The 27,237-nt window shown below is 35.9% G+C and overlaps 2 protein-coding genes across 2 annotated transcripts in view; both read left to right on the top strand.

Annotated features, from left to right (window-relative positions):
* Positions 1-1,376: 1,376 nt before the first annotated feature.
* LOC127869084 (RNA exonuclease 4-like) lies at positions 1,377-17,177 on the top strand. Its single transcript, XM_052411381.1, has 8 exons — positions 1,377-1,537; positions 1,887-2,724; positions 3,813-3,943; positions 4,298-4,459; positions 4,791-4,981; positions 6,462-6,550; positions 15,182-15,331; positions 16,095-17,177. The coding sequence occupies exons 2-8, from the start codon at positions 1,915-1,917 to the stop codon at positions 16,203-16,205; spliced, it is 1,644 nt and encodes a 547-aa protein (XP_052267341.1). The 5' UTR covers positions 1,377-1,537; positions 1,887-1,914; the 3' UTR covers positions 16,206-17,177.
* A 2,180-nt stretch (positions 17,178-19,357) lies between these two features.
* The window catches only part of LOC127864900 (ceramide kinase-like), a 31,200-nt gene continuing 23,320 nt past the window's right edge, over positions 19,358-27,237 (top strand). Inside the window, exon 1 of the mRNA XM_052404791.1 lies at positions 19,358-19,556. Coding sequence (XP_052260751.1) covers positions 19,409-19,556 — 148 coding nt within the window. The 5' untranslated portion in view covers positions 19,358-19,408. The remainder of the gene's footprint in view (positions 19,557-27,237) is intronic.

Genomic DNA, 27,237 nt, shown 5'->3' with positions numbered 1-27,237 from the left:
CTAACACAATAGTGTATTAAATACAGGAGTACAAATCAAAACAATTTAGGTGGGATGTAAATGCAAACTTCCAACAGTGGTCCTTTAAAGATCCGTAAACAATGTCTTATACTATTATGCTGTATATGAACTTCCAACAACAAAAAGTGCGATAAGAAGGTAAATTACAGAAAGACCCTAAAGTAAGTAACATTTGCGTAAACATGTTAAAATACAAACATTCTGCTTCGTTTTATCATCTTAAAATCGATCAATATGCAACCTTGTTTCGTTTTTCGGATGATCTCGAGACATGATCGGATTCATTCGGTTTGCGTTAATTCTGGATCTGGATCTGGATAGGTACGTTGCATGACCTTTCGGTGTAGGCGCAACGGGGGAGAGGGTGGTTAGTCCCACTGTAGGACAGTTGACCTGAACGTGTCAACTGTGTCTGCGCGAACAACACTTTCATCAAGATTGTTCCATTCAATAAGTGTCTTGGGGAAAAATGAGTTTCTATAAAGTTGAGTTTTGCACTGGATTGGTGTGAAACACTTAGAGTTTTTAACTGAATATTGTTCAACGATATTGTTTGCTTTGAAGTCTTTGAAATGTTTAGGGGTAATTCTACGCTTGGATTGGCGGACTGGGGTTAGGAAATCTTGGCTAGGCATTGCTGGCACCAGCCCCTCAACCACCTTGAAGAAGAAGATCAGTCTGTTTGCCTTCCTTCTTTCCTGGAGAGGTGGGATCTTCATACTCTTCAGCATGTCTGTCACACAGCCTGGTGTTTTGGAGTAGTAGTCGCCAGTTATGAACCTCGCCGATTGTTTTTGGATCTTTTCAATTTTATCAATGTCTTTTTGGAGGAGTGGATCCCAGACAATGGAGCTATATTCTAGAGTAGTTCTAATTAAGGCAAAGTATGCTGTTTTGCGGCAGGATTCGGGGCAGTGTTTCAGGTTGCGTCTTAGGAAGCCAAGTGTAGAGTTTGCTTTTTTGGTGATCTTATTTGTGTGTGAGCTCCAAATTAGGTCTTCTGATATTGTCTGATAATTTGCTTAATTTGTGCAAGCTTTCCGAGACATCTGCAGATGCCGTCATTAAATTCTGAAATACAACTGTGGTTAAAATAAAAACGAGAATTTTGTATATTGTTAAGGAAATGTTACCAGGCCAAATCTAGCGTTGAAAGTTTTGGCGATTGCTACTATGAACACTGATTTTTTTTACGGGTTAACTCAGGGACCTATACAAACTTTGTTTGTATAGGTCCCTGGTTAACTTTATTTTACAAAGTATTAGTTGGTTTTGAACTTTAATTGATCTTTAATGCCTAGTGTAAAGAAACCATGGGATATTCCACTGTTATCTCAGGTAACCGTGGCGTTGTTTATTTATGTGTGTCATTTGTTTAGACGTCTTTTCAAATTTCTTTGCGAATATTACTTATTTTATTTTTTTCAAACATGGCAGCGCCCATGCACTCATGTCTGTTATGATTAATTAAATAGACAGTTTACTGCTTAAAATAGTTATCCATAATTATTCCTAGGTATGTGTTCATTTGCCATAGATATAGCCCGTTACAGTCCGCACAGTCTAATCAGGGACGTCACTTTCCGCTTTAATGATATTATTTGTTTTAAAGAAAGTCTCTTGTGAAGTTGTGTGGACTGCACAGGCAAGTTTAGGACAACACTTTATGCACAGGCATTAAACTCCCTTTTCAAAGAACACGGCCCAATTGTATTGTGTCATAAATCCATTATGACTCTGGGAGACTTTAGATTCAGAGGCCTAGTGAGTACAATCAAACCTGTTTGCAGTCCATATGGGACGACACATTACACACATGCATTTCTTTAGCTACCATATTTTTTGTGTGTACATTTTTGTTTCAGGTTTCTATAGCTCCCACCTGGAGAAATAATGAACATGAGCAAGAAAATTACACAGCACAAAAAGAAGTTTGATGGAGATACTAAAGCTCCTATTCAGGGTTTATCAGCAAAAGGTCATGTTGTTAAACAAAAGAAAAAAACGAAAAAGTCAAAACCAAGCACAAGTATTATTACGAGTATCAAAGCTCTGAAAAGTAATACAATTTCTGAAGATATATGTAAGGTATTGAGGCCAGAGCTTATAGGATTTACTAAAGGTGCAATAAGTGGGCTTAATACGGTCAAATATAATACGAGTGAAACAAGTAACAAGAACCAACAAACTGTAAATCATGATACAAACGTTACCAGTAAGTTGGAAAAGAAAAGAAAAAAGAAAGTTAAAAGGAAAATAAACAATGGACATAGTTCTTTTAAAACAGGGTCTGGGAATCTTACTGAAAGCACAATTCAGAAAATTCAAACAAGCAATTTTGACAATATGAATGGCAATACATGTAAATCAACAGCTTCTGGACATTCTATACCAGATAGTAACAAGCTCAGTGAAGACCATCGTAATTCAAAAAAACTGAAAAATTTAAAGTGGAAGAAAAAACAGAGCAATAAAAAGAGGAAAAGGCTTGAGGCAAGGAAGACACATTCTGTAGAAACTGACATGTCTAAATCAGGCGACAGAGCAGTAGCATTAGTGGATAAAAAGGAAGCTCCAGTGTCGTTAGTGGATAAAAAAGGAGCTCCAGTGTCGTTAGTGGATAAAAAAGGGGCTCCAGTCATTGAATTTAAGAAGAAAAACTCAATTGAAGCTGCAACAGCAAACTGGAAAAAGCTTCAAGAAGTAATGTATTCCTTTATGAACAACACAATCTTCTATACCTATTTTTTGTTAAATTTAATTGATAATTCTCTATTCAAATACATGCTTTAAGTAAATCTTTGAAATGTGTGCATTATTAGCTATACAGTCAATTATTAATAATAAGAAGAAAAAAGCATCTTAACTTCCAGCGCTCTATCTTTCTATACACCCGTTAAAAACGGGCGGTATTATAAGATCACCGCAGTGTCCGCTCTCGAATTCAAATACTTTTCATCCGATCTTTATCAAACTTGGTCATAAGTTGTATATAGACAATAGCTAGGTAAAGTTAGAATATGGGTCATGCCGGTTCAAAATATAGGTCACGTGGTCACTTAGTGCATTTCAAGGATCCGCTCTCTGATTGAAGTAGTTTGCATCCGATCTTCACCAATTTCGTCAGAAGTTGTGTCTTAATGATATCTTGGTCAAGTTTAAATACTGGTCATGCCGAGTAAAAAAATAGGTCACCGGGTTACTAAGTGCGTTTAAAACAATCGCCATTGTGTCTTTTACCCTAGTCCATTAGTTGTGATATCATGCTACACTTGTTTTGCCTGTTTTCATTCGTGCTTTCCACGATTTTGAGGAAATTGAGATTCAGCATTTTATTAACAGGTATTTCTTTTTCATACTTCATATATGCAATTAATTGTACGCACTTTGCAAATTTGACATTTACTCTACTTTACAATTGCAGGTGATTTCTATTTGTGTCAATGCATGTACATAATATATACTCATATTTATGAATGTTTTTAATTTTACAATTACATGGGTACTGTGAAAGATAACTGTTACACTTTCATAAAATCAAATGGTAAAGTTATCAAGCTGTCCAAAACCTTCAAACAGGCGTATCTTGTGACAGTTTGGCACTCTCATTTCAGCTCTTAATATTATCATCTGGTAATCGATTGTTTAAGTTTTTGTCATTTGTATGCAGCTGGCCAGGAGCCATAGCTGTTTCTGCAATAGTTCACCCAAGATATTGAAAATAGATCTATTAAAACTATTGTTATTCAAATGTTCAAATTCATGTTTTGAATATCTTTCTGGTCGCACAGACATTGAGAGAGAGCTCTGGTTCACTGGCTGGTAAGAAGAGGAAGATTCCTGACCATGCCCTAAGGAACCCAAAGTACAGAAAAAAGGAACCAAAAGAAGTTGCTGCAGAAAAGAAAGATCAAGCAGAAAAGTATTATACTTCAATTAAAAGTAATATATTTCAATTTTGTATCGTCCATTTCATATAAACCTTTTAATATGTTATTTGAATATGAAAAAAGCCATTTGAAAGCTTGCATATTATTATTATTTTTGAAACGTTTTATTTTTCTAATACATGTAATCAATGCAATGAATAGGCGATATTTAGAAACTGATTCTAGTATTCTATGCCATCCCCTTAAAAATGTACATATAAGTAGACATTCTCATTTTGAATTTATTACAAATGTACATGACGAGTTGTCAATGTTGACAAAACCATGATATAGTAAGAAGCGCTTAATCAGAGTGGCTAACATTGTTGTTGATTATCTATATACAGGGAACCAGAGATCTGGTTTGATGATGTTGATGAGATCCTTCTGGACCGGAAAGCAGCTTTTCCCGTACCAACAATTACAGCACCTGTTCATGACGAGAACCTACCATCATCTAAACAACCAACGCCAAAGAACCCTCTTGTTAAAGCAGAAGCCTACAAAGGGTAACTGTGCCATTATCACTAGTAAACTGCAATGTGCACACAGAAGTTTTGAGGACTAGTCAAAACTGTAACCATGAGGAACAGGGGATGACACTTTTTGTGTTTAAAAACAGTTTTGACATGTCAAAAAAAGGCCCATATTATAACTGTTGTATTACCTAATGCAAGACATATGGCCTAGCTATGTGAAAATGGGGTTTTATGCATTTGCTTCAATTTTTTTTTTAATTAAGTCTCTTCTTAACAAAAATCAATGATGATGTGGTCCAAGACCACACACATTTAGCCCAGTTTTGCCCACACATTGCTTTTATTTTTGCCATCTGCACAGGCTCACTAAGGCTGTGGGGATGGACTGTGAGATGGTGGGGGTAGGGGACGGCACGGACAGCATGCTAGCCCGCGTCTCCATCGTGAACCAGTATGGGGAACCAGTGTATGATGCGTACGTCAGGCCCAAGGAGAAAGTCGTGGATTACCGGACACACGTCAGTGGCATCCGGCCACAGGATCTGAAAAATGGTACATGCTTGATTATTTTTGACTATTCTTCAAATGCAATGTTAGGATTTTAGTTTAAATCTGTTTTTCAGAGAGATATAAGATATAGAGAGATTTTATTTGTTTGTTCTCCTGCTACAGCATAAAACATTTGTGTGTGTTCAAATTAGCCAATAAATCAGTTAAATTTGTTATAAACTGTTATATTTTGTAATAATATTTATGCCCCCCTTCGAAGAAGAGGGGGTATATTGTTTTGCTCATGTCTGTCCGTATGTCCGTCCGTCCACCAGATGGTTTCCGGATGATAACTCAAAAACGCTTAGGCCTAGGATTGTGAAACTTCATAGGTACATTGACCATGACTCGCAGATGACCCCTATTGATTTTCAGGGCACTAGATCAATGGTCAAGGTCACGGTGACCCGAAATAGTAAAATAGTTTCCGGATGATAACTCAAGAACGCTTATGCCTAGGATCATGAAACTTCATAGGTACATTGCTCATGACTCGCAGATGACCAATATTGATTTTAGGGCACTAGGTCAAAAATCAAGGTCACAGTGACCCGAAATAGTAAAATGGTTTCCGGATGATAACTCAAGAACGCTTATGCCTAGGATCATGAAACGTCATAGATACATTGATCATGACTCGCAGATGACCCCTATTGATTTTCAGGTCACTAGGTCAAAGGTAAAGGTCACAGTGACCCGAAAAAGTAAAATGGTTTCCGGATGATAACTCAAGAACGCTTATGCCTAGGATCATGAAACTTCATAGGTACATTGATCACGACTCGCAGATGACCCCTATTGATTTTCAGGCCACTAGGTCAAAGGTCAAGGTCTTGGTGACCCAAAAAAGTAAAATGGTTTCTGAATGATAACTCAAGAACGCTTATGCCTAGGATCATGAAACTTCATAGGTACATTGATCATGACTCGCAGATGACCCCTAATGATTTTCAGGTCACTAGGTCAAGGTCACGGTGACTCAACTTAGAAAAATGGTTTCCGGATGATAACTCAAGAACACTTACACCTAGGATCATGAAACTTCATAGGTACATTGATCATGACTCGCAGATGACCCCTATTGACTATCAGGTCCTAGGTCAAAGGTTAAGGTCACGGTGACTTGACACAGTAAAATAGTTTCTGGATGATAACACAAGAAAGCTTACGCCTAGGATCATGAAACTTCATAGGTACATTGATCATGACTCGCAGATGACCTCTATTGATTTTTAGGTCACTAGGTAAAAGGTCAACGTAACAGTACCAAAAAACGTATTCACACAATGGCTGCCACTACAACAGACAGCCCATATGGGGGGCATGCATGTTTTACAAACAACCCTTGTTTTTAATAATTTTCCTTTAAATGCATCTTGTTGTTTGTTCAACCGTAGTTTTCATGTTGCTCCTTGGCATTGGAAACTTGACAATACTTTATTTGTGGCCCTATTACTGTGTGTCATTGTGTGAATGGTTTCAGGCGAACCGTTTGAAGAGGTTCAGAAGGATGTGTCAGAAATACTGAAAGGCAGACTGCTGGTCGGACATGCAATCATGAATGACTTAAGGGTTAGTAAAATAAAAGAAATATTGTTCCTATGTGAAAACGAGGTTTAAATCATTGACTGATCAGGGATGACACTTTCCATCTAAATGGTAATTTTTGTGTAAAAGGAGTCTCTTCTAAGCTAAAATACATTTAATGGAAAGTGTCATCCCTGATTAGCTGATAACACTTGATGCAGATGCATTCCAGGGGGATTCTTATATGAAGTAAAGCAAGCAAACATTTGTATGCCCCCGGTAGGGTGGCATATAGCATTTGAACTGTCCGTCCGTCAGTCCGTCCGAAAACTTTAACATTGGCCATAACTTTTGCAACTTGAAACTTGGCATGCATGTGTATCAAATGGAGCTGCACATTTTGAGTGGTGAAAGGTCAAGGTCATCCTTCATGGTCAAAAGTAAAGAAATACAATCCATGGGAAGTAATAAGCTTTAAAAGCGAGATAATTTCTAAACCTGCCAAATGATATATTGAAATTTTATTTCAAAGCGGCGCAATAGGGGGCATTGTGTTTCTGACAAACTCATCTCTTGTTTTATCCTTTTCTGAACTAAAGATTTTTCTGCTTTCTAATATAACATGACAAATAAAATATTCATTACATGTATTTTATTAACCTGACAGAAACATGGTTGAGAGCTAGCATATACTTTCTTGTGTTTTTTATTCCCAGTAAGTTTTTTAATTTGATCTCTGCTCTGGGAAAATGGGGTAAATGCATGTGGCTTAAGTGTTGGCCCAGATAAGCATGTGCTGTCTCATAGGCCAATCAGGATAACACTTTCTGCTAAGACTGGATTTTTGTTAGAGTCAAGTCAAGTCAAGTCAACATTTTATTAAAGAAACAGAGGCCTCTGGCCCAAAATACATATCATGCAATGTACAGGAAGTTGTGTGTTAGTGGTATTATTCAGATGTAAATGTTAGCACATGTATCTAGTCCCTTTTCCAGAATTCATAGGAACGAAAACATACACTGCAGATTTTCTACATACATATCATGTAATATATAGAAATTACAAAGTTACGTCATAGTGATAGTATACAGACAATAAGTCTCTAATCTTTTACGGAACTCGTAAGACAGAAAAAATACACCACAGATTTTCTACATACACACCATGTAACATAAAGAAATTGCAAAGCTATGCCACAGCAATATTGTTCAGATGCAAAAGTTAATACATGTATGTATATCTAGTATTTTCTAGAAATTACAAGATAGAGAACATACATTGCAAATTTTCCACAAACATACCATGTAATATACAGAAATTATCACGTTGTGTCATTGCAATATTGTACAGATGTACATGTTAATACATGTATCTAGTCTTTTCTAGAATTTACAAGATAGAGAATATACATTGCAAATTTTCCACAAACATACCATGTAATATACAGAAATTATCACGTTGTGTCATTGCAATATTGTACAGATGTACATGTTAATACATGTATCTAGTCTTTTCTAGAATTCATAAGATAGAAAACATACACTGCGTTTTTTTTACATACATATCATGTAATATACAGAGACTGCAGAATTGTGTCACACTATTATTGTATTGAAGTAAATGTTGATACATGTATCTAGTCTTTTATAGAATTCATAAGATAGAAAATATACACTGCTAATTTTCTAATAGTTTCAAAATCATTCGTTGACAATAAGTCATAGAAGTTATTCAGGTCAGTACCAGAGTTATACCAGTTGAACAGAAACTGATTTCTAATACTTGTATATTTAGTACAATGGAAAAATGCATGATATTCACAATCCACAAATGTCATATTAATATTAATTTGTGAACAAACATTACACACGCGATTCTGGAAAGATATATTCAGATGTCTGCCAGTTTCAACTTGTAGTTTATGGTTTGAACATCTAAATTTAGCATAGGCTATTTTGTGTTTGGCTGGCATTTCTATTATCAAATATCGCTCAATATTAAGTAGGGTTTTAAAATGACTATAATGGTGACAACGACTTGAGTTACTCACGGTGTCATGCCAGTTTTGAGTAAAACAGTCAATCAATCTATTTCTAAAAACATTGATAAACATATCACAATCACCAATTTCTTGTGATATCCACACATATCCAAAACCGTATGTGAAAAGTATAGATTTTACTTTGGTCGCCCAACAAATTCTTCCAGCATCATCTATTGATTTAAGCATAATATAACATTGCCTAGGGTATCTATCAGATGTCATAGTCAATAGTTTACACCAGTACCTGATACAATTGGTAAAATAAGTAATACATAATGGGAGTCTTCCACATTCCCCCAAAACCATGCAAGTATTGGTAGTTTTACGAACATGTAATAATTTTTTACAAAACATATTATGGACAAATTCAATAGCTGGGCTGTACTCGTTACCCCATATCTGGGAACCGTAACATAATATTGGCTTTACCATAGTGTCAAATATTTTAAATAAATCCTTTGCAGGAAAAAACCCAAATGGTTTCTGATAATTTCGTATAGCAAATATTGCCTTTTGCGCTTGGGAAGCTAGTTTATCATGGGCTGAGCTCCAGCTTAACTTTGGAGTCAACAATAACCCCATGTACTTGTATACAGGAGTAACGTTAAGTTGTTGTCCGCGGAAGAACCAAGATTCATATCTCCGGAGGGGACCACCATTGCGAAATACAGTAATTTCGGTCTTATCCAGATTAATTTCCATACCAGTATCAGTACAAAACTGATCAACAATGTTAATTTGTTGTTGTAACTTAATGGCGGTCTCGGCACAGTTGGCGACATCGTCTGCAAACATTAGACATAAAATATCTGGGATATCATTAGTTATGAAAATACCAGTTTCACATTTAATCCTTAAAAGTGACGATAACTCATCTATAAATAGCGCAAAAATAGTCGAACTCGATTTGTCTCCCTGCCTGGTTCCAATATTACAGGGAAACGCATCTGTAACATCTTTTGAGACTTTTACACGAGAAGTCAAGCATGAATACATAGATTTAAGAACTCTGAGGAACTTTCCAAAAACTCCTTTTTTCTCTAACGATGAAAATAGTTTGACATGGTTAACTTTATCAAAGGCTTTACGGAAGTCAACGTACAAACAATAGAATCGACCACCCCGTTTAGAAAGATATTTTTGGATCATAGCCTGTAAACAAAAGACATTATCAACTGCCGAATATCCTAAACGGAAACCTGCTTGAGATTCATCAATCTTATTATTTTCTTCTGCCCAGTCATACAATCTCTTATTAATTATTCCAGAGAATATTTTATATAGAATATTCGTAATAGATATACCACGATAGTTACCAGGGTTATTACTTGGACCTGACTTATGAATCGGTGTAATGATACTTTGACCCCACGACTCGGGAAAGTTACCAGTGTCTAATATTTTATTAAACAACAACAACATTATTGGAGAAATATCTGTTTTTGAACACTTGTAAAATTCAGATGGAATTCCGTCCAGACCACAACTTTTACCATTTATTAATTTGGATATTGACCATTCAATTTCTTGCAGAGTGAAAGGATCATTAAGTGAATTCGCCGTATCATCAGAATAAGCATGGTCATTTCCAACAGTGGAATCAATAACAATAGAGTTTTCATCGAATAAAAGGCCACTGAAATATTGTAACCATTCTATTTTTGAGATACTAGAATCAATTGGTTTGGCTGGTTTACTTTTCTTTAAAAGTTTCCAAAACATTGTATGATTATTACTACAATTAACTAGTTTTTGGCGGTTTAACCTTTGATATTCGTATACTTTTGACCTACAGTGATTCTTAAAATTATTTCGTTTATCTTTAAACAATCTGAGATCTGACTCTAAATTGGAGCTACGAAATTTACGAAGGGCGATATATTTAACCGACTTTAAATAGTCGCACTCGTCATCCCACCAAGGTGGTTGTGATGAAAAATACCGAAAATTAACCAGCATACATTTACCGGCATCCTGATATATAGCTGTAATCAGATCTACCGCAGAATTAACATTAGAATCTATGGTATCAAGCAAAGTGTTATACCGATTCTGTAATAAGTCCCTTAACGTTAGTACAAACTCGTCACATAACGAATTACGCCATCGAAATTTCTTCCATGTGTTAAGTGGATAATCATTAATATTATTTACAATAGTATTTGACCTGTATGGAAGCTCAAATACACAAGAAACCGGAAAATGATCTGAATCGTCCCTGTCTATAACTTTGAAGTCTTTAATGTCACTGGGGGCTGACGAGGTCAAAGCGTAGTCCGTTTCGCTACGACGTCGAGTATATGTTTTACTACGAAAACATTGTTTAAATACACATGACATCGAGAACGGATTAGTCGAACATTGTGTTTAAAACATGAAAGATTATGATTTTGTAATAGCAAAACTCTGAATTTAAGCACAATGTCATTTCATAGGTCTGTTACATCAAATTATAATCCAAGATGTGTCTGGTTTATGCAGTTAAACATGAAATATACCGCTGATTTATCAAACCGAAGTCAAGTTTCACTTTAAAAAATGCAATTAAGGTTTACAACTGTGTTTAATTGACACAATTTTACAATTTCCATATTGATCTATGTATTGTTAAGCCACTGGTGTGTTTAGAAATGTGTAGGGTGACCCAGTTATCAGAAATAAAGGCTAAATATTATTATAAGGCATGATCATGTCTCTGACAGTATACGTATATGCCTCGCTACGACAACGCTTTAGCGTGCATGCGTTTCTCACAGAAGACGTATTGGTTATCTCTCAAAGGCAAAATAAAGAAAAAAAAATTAATACAGAGTCATGGAATGGCTGGATATTTCCTTTGAGACAGAGGTAGTAACAACGGCACAACATGATCCGAAGCGCACAGTCGACATGGTAATGCACATTATTATGATATAATTACATTCACGACTAGGCCAAAGGAAACGATTAAAATCGAAAATCCATATATAAGATGACAGTTGAGAGTCGGCAGCTCTGCCGGGGTCTGATGCCGGTATAACCCCGGTGAGTGCCGGCGTAGTGACGGTTTACCGGGGCTCTGCCGTGACTCTGCAGGCTTTCACCGGGTTCAACCTTTTCGTTTGGATGTTCATGCGCACAGTGAAGCACGGCATCTTTTGCACTGGGAAATGGCAGTCTGCAGTAACTGCAAACTGCATGTGATATGTCCTGAAATGGATACAGAAACTTCGTTGAGCAACCTATACATTATATTTGTACTTCGTTGCGCAACCAATACATACTCTGTGCGAAACCTTTACATAAAGCGACTTGTAATTTCTTTCGAAACAAAGCATTTGAATAATTAAAATATATGTTCTTAACCTGTTTTGTACTTTAAAATGTGTAATGTACACTGAATCAAAGTAAAATGTTGTTTTATTTAATTTAAGTTACCGTAATTGGCTATTTTAACAGAATAACCACCTTATGCATTTCTTCAAATCAAAATAATTCGATTTTAGCTCAAAATAAACTTAAAGGTTGCAACTACGCGCATTTGTTATTAGTTTGTTATTGAAAATAAGTACCTACCATTACTGGATGTTCCGTTCTCTAATCCATAAACACCAGAAAATATGAAACTCGCCTGATTAAGTAGTGTATTTACACCATGTTTTCGTAGTAAAACATATACCCGACGTCGTAGCGAAACGGACTACGCTTTGACCTCGTCAGCCCCCAGTGAATGTATTGAAAAAGTAACGATGAAGCAATCATATAGTCAATGACACTTGCGCCATCATTTGAAAAACATGTAAATTCACCACATCTATCACCAGGGAAGCGGCCATTGAGAATGTGTATGTCAAATATGTAACATAGATTTACCAGGGATTTACCATAATTATTACCACGTATATTATCCTTATTATTGCGTGGGATATCAAATGTGCTTCCATCATAGTCTATATTACCAAAAATGTAAAAGAGATCGTCAAACGGAATATAATCCAAAAAATCTTTACATCTGGAATTCAAATCACCTGCAATGTACAACAATGCTTGTGGATAATCATAAGTTATAGTTTCTAAATTATCATACATTTGAGATATGCCATTCTTCTCATCTTGATCATTATAGTAGCATGATCCTTCAGGAGATACATACGTAAAGTACATTATAATATCCTCACAATCATACAAGGTAGAGTATTCACAGTACAAAATAACACAGTTTTCAAATTGTTCATAAATTCGTCGAATAGGTACTTGCTTATGTAATTTACTACTTATATAGACACTAATTCCCCCACTATTTCTAATAGCATTATTTTTCATCTTTCTCACAGAGTCGTAATGAACATACGATTTTATAAAGTCATTAAAATCCCCAACATATTTAGCCCAAGTTTCACAAATATGAGAATCTTTCTTTAAAGAAAAAATCCCATCAATGCAGAAAATTGCATCCCTGCTTTGCGGTGCGGATATCACAGGCAAGTGTTGGACGACAGTTTACACACATGCATGAAGCTCTGTGTTCTCAAACTGCAGCTCATAAGTTTGTTTGTGTTATATCCTGAACTGGTATTGTCACAGTTCCTCTGCTCTTATTTAACCCTTTACCACTTAGATACGTATTTTGATGCATTTGTGGTCCCTTAGAAAGTTAAATATAAATAAAGACTTCTTACTTTATTCAAGTTTTAAAGGCTTCATTTCCAACCCATAGATACGGGTGAGCAGCAAACAGCATAAAACCTGAATACACTGCTAGTTACTCGCAGGCTGTTCTGGTTTTATGCCGGTTGCAAAAGCCATTTTCACATGGGGGAAATGGTTAGGTAATCAAGTTCCTCTGTCTATTGTCCTCTGTCTGTTGTGAATGGGGCAAGATCCTTTTGAGTTGTTGTAATAACATATTTGATGAAAATAACATTCCCACATGTTAGGTGGGAAATTATGCCATCAATTTAAAATAGCTGTTGTTGTTTGAATTATAACATGTGATGTATATCTTTTGTCATAAACACCTTTATCAGTTTAGTAAATTTTTGCATGGGAGAAAGGAATATATTAAAGTAGTCGATCTTTATATTTCTAGCAAAGTAGCAATTATGATATTTTGATAGGCTCAGACATTACTTTGCCATGTCCCTAAATTCCTATCTCAGACATTACTTTACCATGTCCCTAAATTCTTATCTCAGACATTACTTTACCATGTCACTAAATTCCTGACTCAGCCATTACTTTACCATGTCACTAAATTCCTGACTCAGCCATTACTTTACCATGTCCCTAAATTCCTATCTCAGACATTACTTTACCATGTCACTAAATTCCTGACTCAGCCATTACTTTACCATGTCACTAAATTCCTGTTTCAGCCATTACTTTACCATGTCCCTAAATTCCTGTTTCAGCATTTACTTTACCATGTCACTTAATTCCTGTGCCAGACATTACTTTACAATATCCTTAAATTCCTGTCTCAGACATTACTTTACCATGTTCCGAAATTCCTGTCTCATTCATTACTTTACCATGTCCCTAAATTCCTGTTTCAGACATTATTTTACCATGTCCCTAAAATCCTGTCTCAGACATTACTTTACCATGTCCCTAAATTCCTGTCTCAGCCATTACTTTACCATGACCCTAAATTCCTGTTTCAGACATTATTTTACCATGTCCCTAAATTCCTGTCTCAGACATTACTTTACCATATCACGAAACTCGTGTCTCAGCCATTATTTTTCCATATGTTGAAGGTTGTTATGCCCCTGAAGGGTGGCATATAGTTTTTGTCTGTCAGTCCGTCCATCAGTCTGTTCGTCCATCCGTCCGAAAACTTTAACATTGATCATAACTTTTGCAATATTGAAGATAGCAACTTGATATTTGGCATGCATGTGTATATCATGGAGCTGCACATTTTGAGCGGTGAAAGGTCAAGGTCAGGGCCATCCTTCAAGGTCAATGGTCAAATATATGGCTTCAAAACGGCGCAGAACGGGGCATTGTGTTTCTGACAAACACATCTCTTGTTTAAACAACTTTGCACAAATGAAAACCACCATGAGATGAAATGTTGTGTGTAACACTTGTCTCCCTACCTTCTTCTTCTGAAGTTAATTTGCACATAGAGGTCAAAGGTGGTCTAAAAAAAGCTTTAAAATTCCTCTCTCACAAAAAAAACGCAGGAGGAGAAGGAATATCATGTGTATAACCATCACATTACCTCAAAGGTCAGGGTTACACTTAGTGGTAAAAAGTAACATTTTAAGTGTAGTTGTGATACAAAAGTGGAGTGTTAGGGCATCCTATGGACACGTATTTCTTGTTTCATGTCTGGTGCCTTTTTTGTGTAAAAATCTGCTTTAAAATGTCACCCTTCTTTGAGCCTTATTGTGGAAAAACTTGGATTACATTATGTGCATAAAGTGTTTTCCCAGATAAGTCTGCACAGGCTAATCAGGTAAGACACTTTCGGCCTTTATGGATTTTTTTGTTAAAAGAAAGTCTCTTCTTAACTTAAATTTTGCGTAGGTGGGGAGAGTTTTCCCTGATAAGTCTGTGCGGACTGCACAGGCTAATCTGGGACGACACTTTATGCCCATACATCAATCCCAGTTTTCCCATAACGGGGCTAATTTTTGTATCAGGTTCTATATCTGAGTCATCCTAAGAAGAAGATAAGAGACACATCGCGCTTCAAGAAGTTCCGTCAACTGACTGGCGGCAAAACTCCCTCGCTGAAGAAACTCTCTGAAAAAGTGTTGGCTGTGAAGGTCCAGGAAGGGGAACATAACTCTGTAAGTGGTCACACTGCTTCACAGGACCTCGATGTATATTTAGGATCTGGCACGAGTTGTCATATCATACCATATTTTATTAATTGAGTTCAGAAATTTTAAAGGCTCGCTTACTAACGAATTTCCTGGACGAGTTTAATAAAATATGATATGATATGACAACGAGTGTCAGATCTTTTTTATCACATGCTTTTAATTGAGCAAATTAAATAAATATTTACACAACCATAATGATAAATCCCGAATGTTGTTTACATTTCGTGACGTCATTTTACGTTGCAACGTCATTTCAGCAAAATAACAAAATGCGATTGGTCAATAAACGAAAACTTAGCCAATGAAAACGCTTAAAAATGTTGTATTACACATGTGTAATAAAAAAAATATGTAATGGTTATATAACATGGGAAACAGGGTATGGCATGTGATAAAACGATTTATGTTAATTGTTCTTTCATATAATTGACAGAAAAAAAAACAGAATAAAAAGGTTTTGTAAAATAAATGTTGATTCCTTTTGTTTCAACTCTTTAATCAAGCAGTTATTATTTATGCTAAACCAGGCAGTAATTGTAAGCATACATAACATCTCTGCCAAGTTTAATCAACCCCCAAGATCCCTCCTCCCTGCAGTTATGATCTTCCCTTTAAACTGGATTATTTAATGGTTTCCATTCTCTTAAGTCTAATAGTTTTTTATCAGACCTACTGCTGTGACAAACTCTTGTTACAATTTATTTAGTTTTTTAATGTTACATAACAGATCCAGGATGCCCAAGCTGCCATGCGGCTGTACACGATGTACAGGAAGGAGTGGGAGGCAGAGGTGAAGGGCAAGAGAAGACGAGGAAAACTCACAAAACAGGCCACATGAAAAGAACAGACATAGAAAACTCACAAAACAGGCAACATGTACAGAGCAGATGTGGAAAACACATGAATAGCCACATTAACATTACTGAGGCTAATTGTGGCAGAAAAATAAACATTTCTTAAGCCAATAAATACGATTGGCCTATTCCAATTGTTTAAATACAATAATATGTATGTATGGATGTTAATGGTAAGTTAAGTGTCACACGATCAAAGATGTAGGTGTATAAGGGTTCGCTTATGTCTTTTAGTGTATTGGTTTATTGAACAGTTTCTGCTCTTTAAATTGAACAGTTTTCATCCAATCTTTACCAAGCAATACGTAATGTGTGTGATCATAATATCTCAATCAAGAGCTATAATCAGCCAAATTAGATCTTATTGTGTTATGGGCCTTGAATATTTATTTTTAAAAACACTTAGAACAGATTCATATGCAATTTTCGATAATCAGCCATATCCACTATCCATCAGTAATTGCTGATTTATAGTTGTAGACAAATATCTGACTAGCATTTTATGCAATTGCTGATTTATAGGTGTTGAAAAATATCTGATTAGCATTTTATGCAATTTTTACTCTGAACACGTTTTATTCCATCTTAAAAACTTGGAGAAAATGTTTGCTGTCAGTCTTTTTCCAGCCAAATGCTTTCATGAACTGCATAGTTTTGACGCATAGATTACCTTAAATTGGCCTTGTTTTTACAAATTACACTGTTTAAGTCCCAACATCATATCTTCACTGAACTGTGTATTTTAAAGATTTCTTTTAACTTGGAGTGTGCATGCCTGTTCTACATGGCACCTCTTGCTATTATTTGCCTGGATGAGACACATGATGGGTATTATATTGAAAAATATTTATTATTTAACTATTTTTTAAACCATCGCATGGGGACAGACTCGCTAATGCTTTGACTTCTGATGTGAGTGTTCTATAAATGTACTCAAATACAAATGGTGATGTATGCTTTTGAGTTTTGTTGTTATTGTTACCTCACCTTAGGACAATATGCTGATGGTGAGCTTTGTGATCACCTTTTGTCCCTTGTTTGTCTTGCATCCCACTGCTGTGGGAGCAGTGGTCTAATGGTAGGACGCTGGCTTAGGGATCGAGAGGTCCGGGGTTCAAATCCCGCCCCGACCACTGGAATTTCCTTTAGCAAAAAATTTATCCCACATCTGCTCCTCTCCACCCAGGTGTATATAAGGGTACCTGTGAGTCAGGGAAAAAATGTTAAGCGCCTTTGAACATACATACGGTAGGAAAAGGGCGCTATATAAATGTGGTATAAAAAAAACTATTAAAAAAAAATAAAATCCCATGTCGTCAACAGTTACCTTGTGAAAACAATAACAGCCTCAATCATAGCCAATTATCATGAAACTTAGTAAGAAGGTTTGTGCCATGGCTGAGTTTGTAACTGGGTCAAGGAAGGTAAAAAAACTTGGTTACTGGGTAAAATAGAAGAGAATAGCTTGTGGTCACTATTGATTCCACTTTTATTGTCTGGTCGTCATGATACATGGTCAGAACATTAGTCCGAATTATATCCTGGCCGAATCAGATACTAGGTCAAGTGGGGTCAAAAGAAAGGTCACTAGGTCTAATTAAAGAAAAGGCTATGAAAAGCCCAGAAGCAGTACTAATGGCCCAATCCCGACAACCATTGGGATTTAACCTGGGACCACCTTGATCCAAATCAGGCAGACACTATCGAGTCGCTATACAAGCTAGCTCATATAACAAGGCAGTATAAGTTCTCCGTATACCGAACCCTGCTACTCATCTTGTGCAGACTGTAATTTCATACTTTGTCTGAAGTTATAAAATAAGTTGCCACAAATATTCACCATTTGATCTTTTATTGCATGAGCTGTGCTTTTTCCTTCTGCTCGAGGCTGGTCCTCACAAAAAAAGTGAATAACTGTTTATTTTTTAAATATAATTCTTCCAAATATAACTGGGAAATGAATAGGTTATGATCTTAAATATACATTGCAAGTGTTTGAACGAGGAATATAAAAGATGTTTTTAATTATTCCAAAATTGTTGAAAGAATTGTCCATTTGTCCACCATGCCACAGGTGGTTAGCGTGTGGCTATGATATTAATTAGTGAAAACATCATTTTGAATGATAAATAATCATATTATAACGAAAAATTAACTTTTCTGAAAAAAAAAATATTTCACTATCAAATATATATATAACAAGGTATGCAACTCAAAATCAGCCCAAAACGGGGTGCATCGCTTTGAACAGCCATTTCTTCATAAATTTTGCAGCGATTTTCACGATCTCGGTCTTATTCAACGCAGAAATGAATTTCCTTTCTGGAAATGTATATGTCTTGCAATATTTTAACAAATGCTGGGTCAACTTTTAAGAAATAACACGATACACAACACGCATGACCCAGTTGACAGTGATCATGCTGTCTTTAAGACTGAAATCTTCACGGAGTAAAGGGCAACTTCCCTACAAAGTTCATGTAGTTCGATACCAAAATTCAATAAAACGTATGAAAAAACATTATTACCGTTCTTGTCGTTACATTCTGCATCAAGACTAACTGTCCAGCGCCGTTTGAAACCTTTGTTTACATACATTTCAACTAACTGACATTTTAAACATACGAGTGATTTCATTGGTCCAATGCGGAGGTGTGTCTTTACAACTGGAGATTTCATTCATAAAGAATACATGATCACTGTCAACTGGGTCATGCGTGTTGTGTATCGTGTTATTTCTTAAAAGTTGACCCAGCATTTGTAAAAATATTGCAAGACATATACATTTCCAGAAAGGAAATTCATTTCTGCGTTGAATAAGACCGAGATCGTGAAAATCGCTGCACAATTGATGAAGATATGGCTGTTCAAAGCGATGCACCCCGTTTTGGGGTGATTTTGAGTTGCATACCTTGTTATATATATATTTGATAGTGAAATTTTTTTTTCAGAAAAGTTAATTTTTCGTTATAATATGATTATTTATCATTCAAAATGATGTTTTCACTAATTAATATCATAGCCACACGCTAACCACCTGTGCACCATGCCACTTTAGAGCAGCACCATGTACCTTTTGTGTTCTTTAATATTTTTCCTTATTTTAAACTAGACCGATTTTACTCGCACCGTTTCGTCTCGCTGTTAAACGGCACACAAAAACGTCCGAAGCTATCCGCAATGTAAAATGGCAGATACTGAAAGATTTTTATTTACGTCAACAGTTGAACATCAAAATAAACAGTATACGTTAACGCTAACGAAGCATAATTTATATTGGGAAGTTGCTAATAAACACAAACATCCAGAGAGCTGTGATACGGAGCCGCTATTTCGTAAGTTAGTTTACTGAGCGGCATTTGTTTTGGGCTGTCAACTTATTACTTAGTTGTCAGGTTTTCTGTGTTCCTTGTTTGCACACAATGCATGCACATCCGACGTAAGCATATTCTGTACGAAAACGTCAGAATGAAAAAGATAATTTCGTTTGAGCAAAGTTAACATAAAAATTGTCGAAAATCAAGGGTTTATGTATTGTTATGTAATTTAACGGCAACATTGATATTGACATTTAACAATAATAAATTCCCTCTGAGTCTTGCTGTTGCTTACAAATTATCAGCTGGTCAGACATCCCAGTTTTGCCTGGTAAATAATTAAAGGGAGCTGATTGATTGCTAGCTAAGTAATATATTTTCAAACATAAGATTATCATCCACATATTACAATACAGGTATTTAAATTGACACACAATCCAGTTTTTATGCCCCCGGATCCAATGATCGGGGGTATATTGTTTTTGGCCTGACTGTCTGTCATTGTATGTATGTGTCTGTCCCAAAACTTTGATGTTGGTCATAACTTTTGCAATACTGAAGATAGCAACTTGATATTTGGCATGCATGTGTATCTCATGGAGCTGCATTATTTTGAGTGGTGAAAGGTCAAGGTCATCCTTCAATGTCAAAGGTCATTATTTTCTAAAATAGCTGCCGTGCCGCTTCAAGGCGCAGTAGGGGCAGGCCTTGACACTTACTTTTTTGACAGGGTTCCCCGAGGGAACCCTACTTTCAACTTTTGGTGAACCTCACCCAAACTAGGGTTTCCTCCTGTTTCAATGCACAGCGTAAGGGCAAAGTACAAGAGGCATACTAGTACACATTTTTATTTAGATGATCCCCCTCTGTATGTTATTTATGATGTTATTTGGGTCCGTTATGACTCTTTAAGAAAAAAGCTAAAAAGTGATGAATAATGACATTTATTTCATTGCTGAACACTTTTTCTCATGCATAGATAATATGCATAATCCCAACTCAATCGATTCCCCAATGCATCTGTTTCAGCCTAACTCATATCAATTACTGCATACTAACTTCTTTTTCCGTCGCTTTTCATTGCCAGATTACCCCTATATTCCATTTTTAATAGTAAACTCAAGAATTTCATAAACTTAAACATTCACCTTTTTTCTTAAGTAGCAAATGAATTTTGGCATATGTGACTATTTAAAGATGTGATGAAATAATTTCCAATCGGTACGGGGTTTTCCAACTGAACACACGTATGTTGCCTGACTTGCTGTTCAATAAATACACCCACACTTTTCATGTGACGTTGTAAATGTCTGCATAGTAATTAGTTTGCGCAGGCTTTTTACTGAGACAAAGAAACAGCAGAAATACACGGAGCACTATTTATTTGAATTTAGAATTTTGTTTATGTCCTGTTAACATTAAAACTCACAAGCGTGTTTCGGATTACAAATTTATATATGCCAATTTGAGAATTCGACAAAACATTTTAGGGGTATGTAGTGAATTCAACATTAATTTGTTAAAATTCTTTACGAGTCGACAGTGTTCGACACTAATGGGAGTCCGGTAGTCAGAGACTGGTGGAAATGAGACTCTGACTCCTTGTTTTTGTGTCAAGGAAGTCCGTCGGACTCCTTCAAAATCATCTTCGTTTATTTATTCGTTTTGCAAAATCAGAATGTCTGCTCAAAGAAAATTTTACTCAGAATAGTCATTGTCTATAAAAACTTTCAGTTTCATTTGTTTATTGTCACATTTAAATTGAAATTTAATATTCACCCTCTACATACAGATAAAGGAAGTTTTTAATACGAAGTCATGACCTGACACTTCAACCACTGTTTGAGACTTGTACGAGTTCTTCTTAAAAAGGAAGATTATAGATAGCTGGTCTATTGTTAGTGAGGAGTGTTCAATCAAAACTAAGTGATGTGGGAAGCATATAGAAAACAAGAACAATACCATCATTTGCACTATGCATTTGAATAAGTTTTTTCAGCTTTAATATGAAAACCACTGTCTGGTCAACACGTTTGTTGTCAGAAGATGCATTTTGTATACTTATTATTGTATTATTTTGATGAAAATACTTTTTCAATTTTATAGTAATTAAAAAAAAAAATTCCATTTAAGATTTTTAATCAAATGACTTGGAACGCAAAAGACCCCAGTCTATTAACAAAATGATTAAAAAAAACACCCGTTCCAGCGTTATAGATAATTTTTTACCCATGGGGGTTAATACGGCCACTTTTCAAAGCATAAATGGTCAATTTTTCCTTGCTTGAAGGGTAATTTGCTAAAAGTAAAACAAGAATATAGCCAGGATACAGACAAACTGCTTTAATCATGTTAAACACAATAAACCATTAACTTTGTGTATACCTTCATAGTAGTAGGTTTCTTAAAGTGTTTTTTGTTTTTTAACTGTCCTTGGTTCATAGGCTTCCATGAGCCTTTTCCTCCTGCACATTTAAGACGAACTTCGTTAGCCACGGAAAACTTTTTTGCCAACTTTCAGCAGTTGTTTTAACTTTTATTAGCGTTTAAGTGTGTCCTTTTTTATTTGAAAACAGAGGAAATTGAATCATTCAGTATTGGCAGTACAATGTTTTTAATCGATACAACTTTTGCCGTATAAAAAGAATCAATTTTACCTTGAGAAGTAATTTGTTTTGGCTTCGAAGAAGCCATGCTTACCTCTTCATGTAAATAACACATAGGCGCTTGAATGTCTGTTTAAAAAATCAATACTAAATTTACCGTGTGTCTAGATGATACAGAGTATACATACCGACTGGCTAACTATTTATACAATCCAGCACACAAATTAGCTCTTATTTTAACGATAACCAGTCTCATATTTTGGAGAAAGACAATCAGCTGTTTATATTTTTTGTTTACGTTATTCGCAGAAAATTTACATCATTTGCGTAAGTCCGGATTGGCTTGCTTAAATGTAGGCACGGAATTGATAAATTGAGCGTATCTTGATATTTCTAATGTATATATTACGCTGATACGCAGCTTATCTAGAACGCTGCTGTTCACAGTGCTCTGTCATAGCTTACACACGTGTACCTAGCAAGAGTCCATATTAGATCAAATGAGCACAACTTGCTTACTCTGAGCTTTTGTGATTACATTTTGCCGAGTGTTAATCATCGTTCCTGCATTGTGCATTGTCAAAATGTACATTGTTAACACTCTAGAGAATATATTTATTTCCAATATTCACGGAACATTGTAAGAAATCGGTCTATTAAATGACAATTGGGTAAGTTACAAAACTGCGTTCAAAAAATAGGTTGGTTTATCAAATTAAATAAAATGTTTCTGAACTTTTCAGAAGTAAAATGTTTACCCAATCCTCATGAAACTTGATCAGAACGCCTTTTCTAATGGTATATTGCTGAGTTTGAAAACAATTCAGGTCTATTGAAAAATATGAGTGCCACTTTGTGAACAATCTAGAAATCAAATGTTTTGCCTAATCATAACAATTGTGCTCATGATATTTCAACTCAATTTGAAATTGCTTCAGTCCGTTCCAAAAGACGACTTAAGGTAAAAGTAATTTAGGAAGGAATTATATAGTCATTCTATCGTTTGGCTCGTCCGAAGTTTTAAAACGTTTTTAGGCTCCCCCAAAAAAATTTTGGGGGGAGCATATAGTCGCCGCTTTGTCTGTCAGTGTGTCCGTCCGTCCGTGCACAATTTTTGTCCGGGCTATTTCTCAGCAACTAATGACCGGAATTCAATGAACCTTTATGGGAAGCTTCACTACCAAGAGGAGATGTGCATATTATCAGCGGGTTCTGGTCAGATGATTTTTCACAGAGTTATGGCCCTTTGAAATTTTCCATTAACTGTACATATAGTGCAATTCTTGTCCGGGCTATTTCTCAGCAACTAATGACTGGAATTCAATGAAACTTTATGGGAAGCTTCACTACCAAGAGGAGATGTGCATATTATCAGCCGGTTCTGGGCGGATGATTTTTCACAGAGTTATGGCCCTTTGAAATTTGTCCATCGTACATATAGTGCAATTCTTCAGGGCTATTTCTCAGCAACTAATGACCGGAATTCAATGAAACTTTATGGGAAGCTTCACTACCAAGAGATATGCATATTATCAGCCGGTTCTCGTCGGATGATTTTTCACAAAGTTATGGCCCTTTGAAATTTTCCATTGTACATATAGTGCAATTATTGTCCGAGCTATTTCTCAGCAACTTATTACGGGAATTCAATGAAACTGTATGGGAAGCTTCACTACCAACAGGAGATGTGTATATTATCAGCCGGTTATGGTCGGATGATTTTTCACCGAGTTATGGCCCTTTGAAATTTTCTATAAACTGTACATATAGTGCAATTCTTGTCCGGGCTATTTCTCCCCAACTACTGACTGGAATTCAATGAAGCTTAATGGGAAGCTTAACTACCTTGAGGAGATGCGCATGTTATTTGTGGGTTCTGGTTAGATGATTTATTTAGAGAGTTATGGCCATTTGAAATTTTTAAGTTCCTAAACCATCCATTGTATTATTTTGTCCAAAGTTATGCCCCTCAAGACGTTTCCTTTTATCTGAATATATAGTGCAATATTGTGACAAAAAAAACTTTGGGGAGCATCACCCGTCTCCGACGGTTTCTTGTTTGAAATAATTCCCTGGGTTGAAAAGTGGCCCCTCCCTGAGGGTTTCTTGCTTTATTCGTTTGGAGCAAACACTTTGAAAATGTCTTCTCTAAAACCGCAAGACCAAGAGGTTTGGCATGTATCATTTTATTTTGGTCCTCTACCAAGTTTTTTTTTAATATCGTCCCTTGGGTAAAAACTGGTCACACCCAATGATGAAGAAATGTATGAAGACTTACATATTCAATTTTTTTCTCTCAAAACGTTAGGGCAGGCAATAAGTTTTTGTTTAACATTGTATTCTGGTCCTGTAACAATTATGTTAAAATCAACCCTCTTTGGGTATAATTGACCCTGCGTTACTTGTTGAATTATATATACATTGTATTTAGTGAAAACTTTGAAAGTCTTCTTTTCTGAAACAGCAGTGCAAAGAGGCTTGTTATTTCACATGTTTAGTTTTATAGTAGTCCACTGATACAGTTGTTCAAATCATGCCCCTTGGGTAAAAACTTGCCACAGCCGGGACTGAAATTATTGATGAAGACTTGTGTAGTTAATATCAATAACTTCAAAAATCTTCTTTGAAACCGCAAGGTCAGGATTTGGATATTTGGTGTGTAACTTAAAATAGTTTTCCTCTTTTATTTTAATAAGTTATCTAAAATAATGTGTCTGGGGTCAAAACTAACTACACGCAAGGCTGTTGGACTCGACTCTTTCAAAATCATATTTGAATTATAAAAAAAATCTCGATTCTAGAGATCAGAATTCCTGCACTTTTGAACATCCGAAAAATATGCCACTCATCATTTTTGCTTAAACACATCAACAAAATGTTTTTTTTATATTTTGATTTCTCGTCGCAGTGCTTGCGAGTAGTGATAGTGGAAACTCTCGAACTCTGAATCAACCTGATCTTGGTCGTTGTTTGTTTTCTCAGATACTTTCGATTAAAATATAGCTTTCGCTAAACAGTGTCAAATCACTATATAAAACAATCATCACCTGTAATTGTTTACACAAATGCACGTTTTACGGTCCCTATGCACTGAAGATGGGAACGATTGGGAATCAGTTGTGCGTAAATAACCCCATGCCACTAGCAATCGATAATGTAAGGCTTTGTTGCAGTTTGTTGGCTTCTTTTTATTATGTTAAAAATTATTGGGAAAATGTATAAAGCAATGGGCTGTAACGTCCAATCCCGAGGATCAACAAGCAAGCATATATATAAATGGATTATAAAAATAATATTTTTAGGCCCCCGGATCAAATGATCGGGGGTATATTGTTTTTGGCCAGTCTGTCTGTCATTCTGTCACTCTGTCATTCTGTCCAAAAACTTTAACGTTGGTTAAAGTTTTGCTATAACTTTTGCAATATTGAAGATAGCAACTTAATATTTGGCATGCATGTGTATCTCATGAAGCTGCACATTTTGAGTGGTGAAAGGTCAAGGTCATCCTTCAAGGTCAAAGGTAAAATATATGGCTTCAAAGCAGCGCAATAGGGGGCATTGTGTTCCTGACAAACACATCTCTTGTTTTAACTTACAATAATTAACTTAAATATTAATAGCATTTGTTAAATAATTTTGCAATCTAAAATAACAAATGACAACAAATATTGAACAGCAGTCACTTAAAACTTCGATCGGAAACCAAACATGAAAGACGATTTATCAATTTATGGTTAACAGGTGTTATTACCCCCTAAAAATGCTGTATATAAAGTGTCATAATTTTTGGACTACATGAAGCATGATCGGACTCCTACTTTTCAGAATAAGGGAGTCCAAAAAACTCCTTACTCAGAATAGTTAGTGTCGAACACTGGTCAAACAAGACTATTGCCAAGCAATATATGTCCCCTACCGGCTCCACCATTGTCAGAAATATTTATATTTTTATTAGTTGCCATAGCAACCAGAATTTTTGACGTAGGAACAAAATGAAATGACGTGCATAATGTCCGGTAGCGGACAATGTATGATTTAACTGTATTTTGCATGCAATGCACAATTTTCACGTGAATTATACGCAGTTGCCATCACATCACCAGTCTTCTAAATAACTTGCCGTGATTTTATCGTTAAAGTGTTAACCTAGGGACCAATTGTGATAGGTGACAATGACAATAAACTGTCACAAAACCACACACTTATGGCATGTACGTCATTCATCATCTGCATAATTTTACTGCAGGTAGTGCAGGCCTACGATCGCCTACGAGTGCTGTCCCCAGGGCCAAAACACCCTTTTTGGGGAAGGGGCCTCAGCCTATTTTTAGGGCAATAATAGCGCGATTTTTCTTATTTGGGGAAAATAAGAAATTCGTACATCATTTGGATAATGGAGTTGATACATGAAATAAATTATATTGGGTAGCCACAAAGCTAGGCACATGTATCCGCGTTTGATTGCACTATAGAACAGTCAGGGATACTTGGCCTTGTATTTGATGTAGTTCAACTTTCGCATATCACTCCCAGTGTCAGACTCGGACTCTACAGATACAGTTTCCAAACTAGCACTGAGTGTGGATTTAGATTGCTTGGTACCATTGTCAGTCTGACATGTCTGAGTGTCATAAATAGTTTGAACCGGGGTCGGGGAAGTGACAACGCAGTCTGTCTCTGTGGCATGATCTGACATACTACTAGTATGATTGGGGCTACTCACACTTGTGACAGCGACTGTTGATTTCTTTAAAAATCCCGTGATACTCTTAGTATTCTTAGCGGCGGAAACTTAAAGTTTCTCGTTATTGTGAGCCCAGTTATGCGACATTTTTGTTTGTTTTCATATTTACTTCCGTGACTCTGGTCGTAAAGCGTCTGTATGAAACATGTATGTCATTAACGCAAGCTGTAAAAATAAGAGCAAATCAAACGCGTGAAAATAGACGCCGTAAACGCACTAAAAGGAATAACTTACCTGTTTTTTCTTAGTTGATACAATAATATTCCAAAAATATCCACATGACTGAAAATATTTTAAGTCGTAATAGCCTTTTAATGTTATCTATTTACAGCTTTAAATTCGTTAATTC

Source organism: Dreissena polymorpha, chromosome 1 (genome assembly GCF_020536995.1).
Source record: "Dreissena polymorpha isolate Duluth1 chromosome 1, UMN_Dpol_1.0, whole genome shotgun sequence".
NCBI lineage: Eukaryota > Metazoa > Mollusca > Bivalvia > Myida > Dreissenidae > Dreissena > Dreissena polymorpha.
Note: the sequence above shows the minus strand (reverse complement) of the source record. Positions and strands in the feature narration are given on the sequence as shown.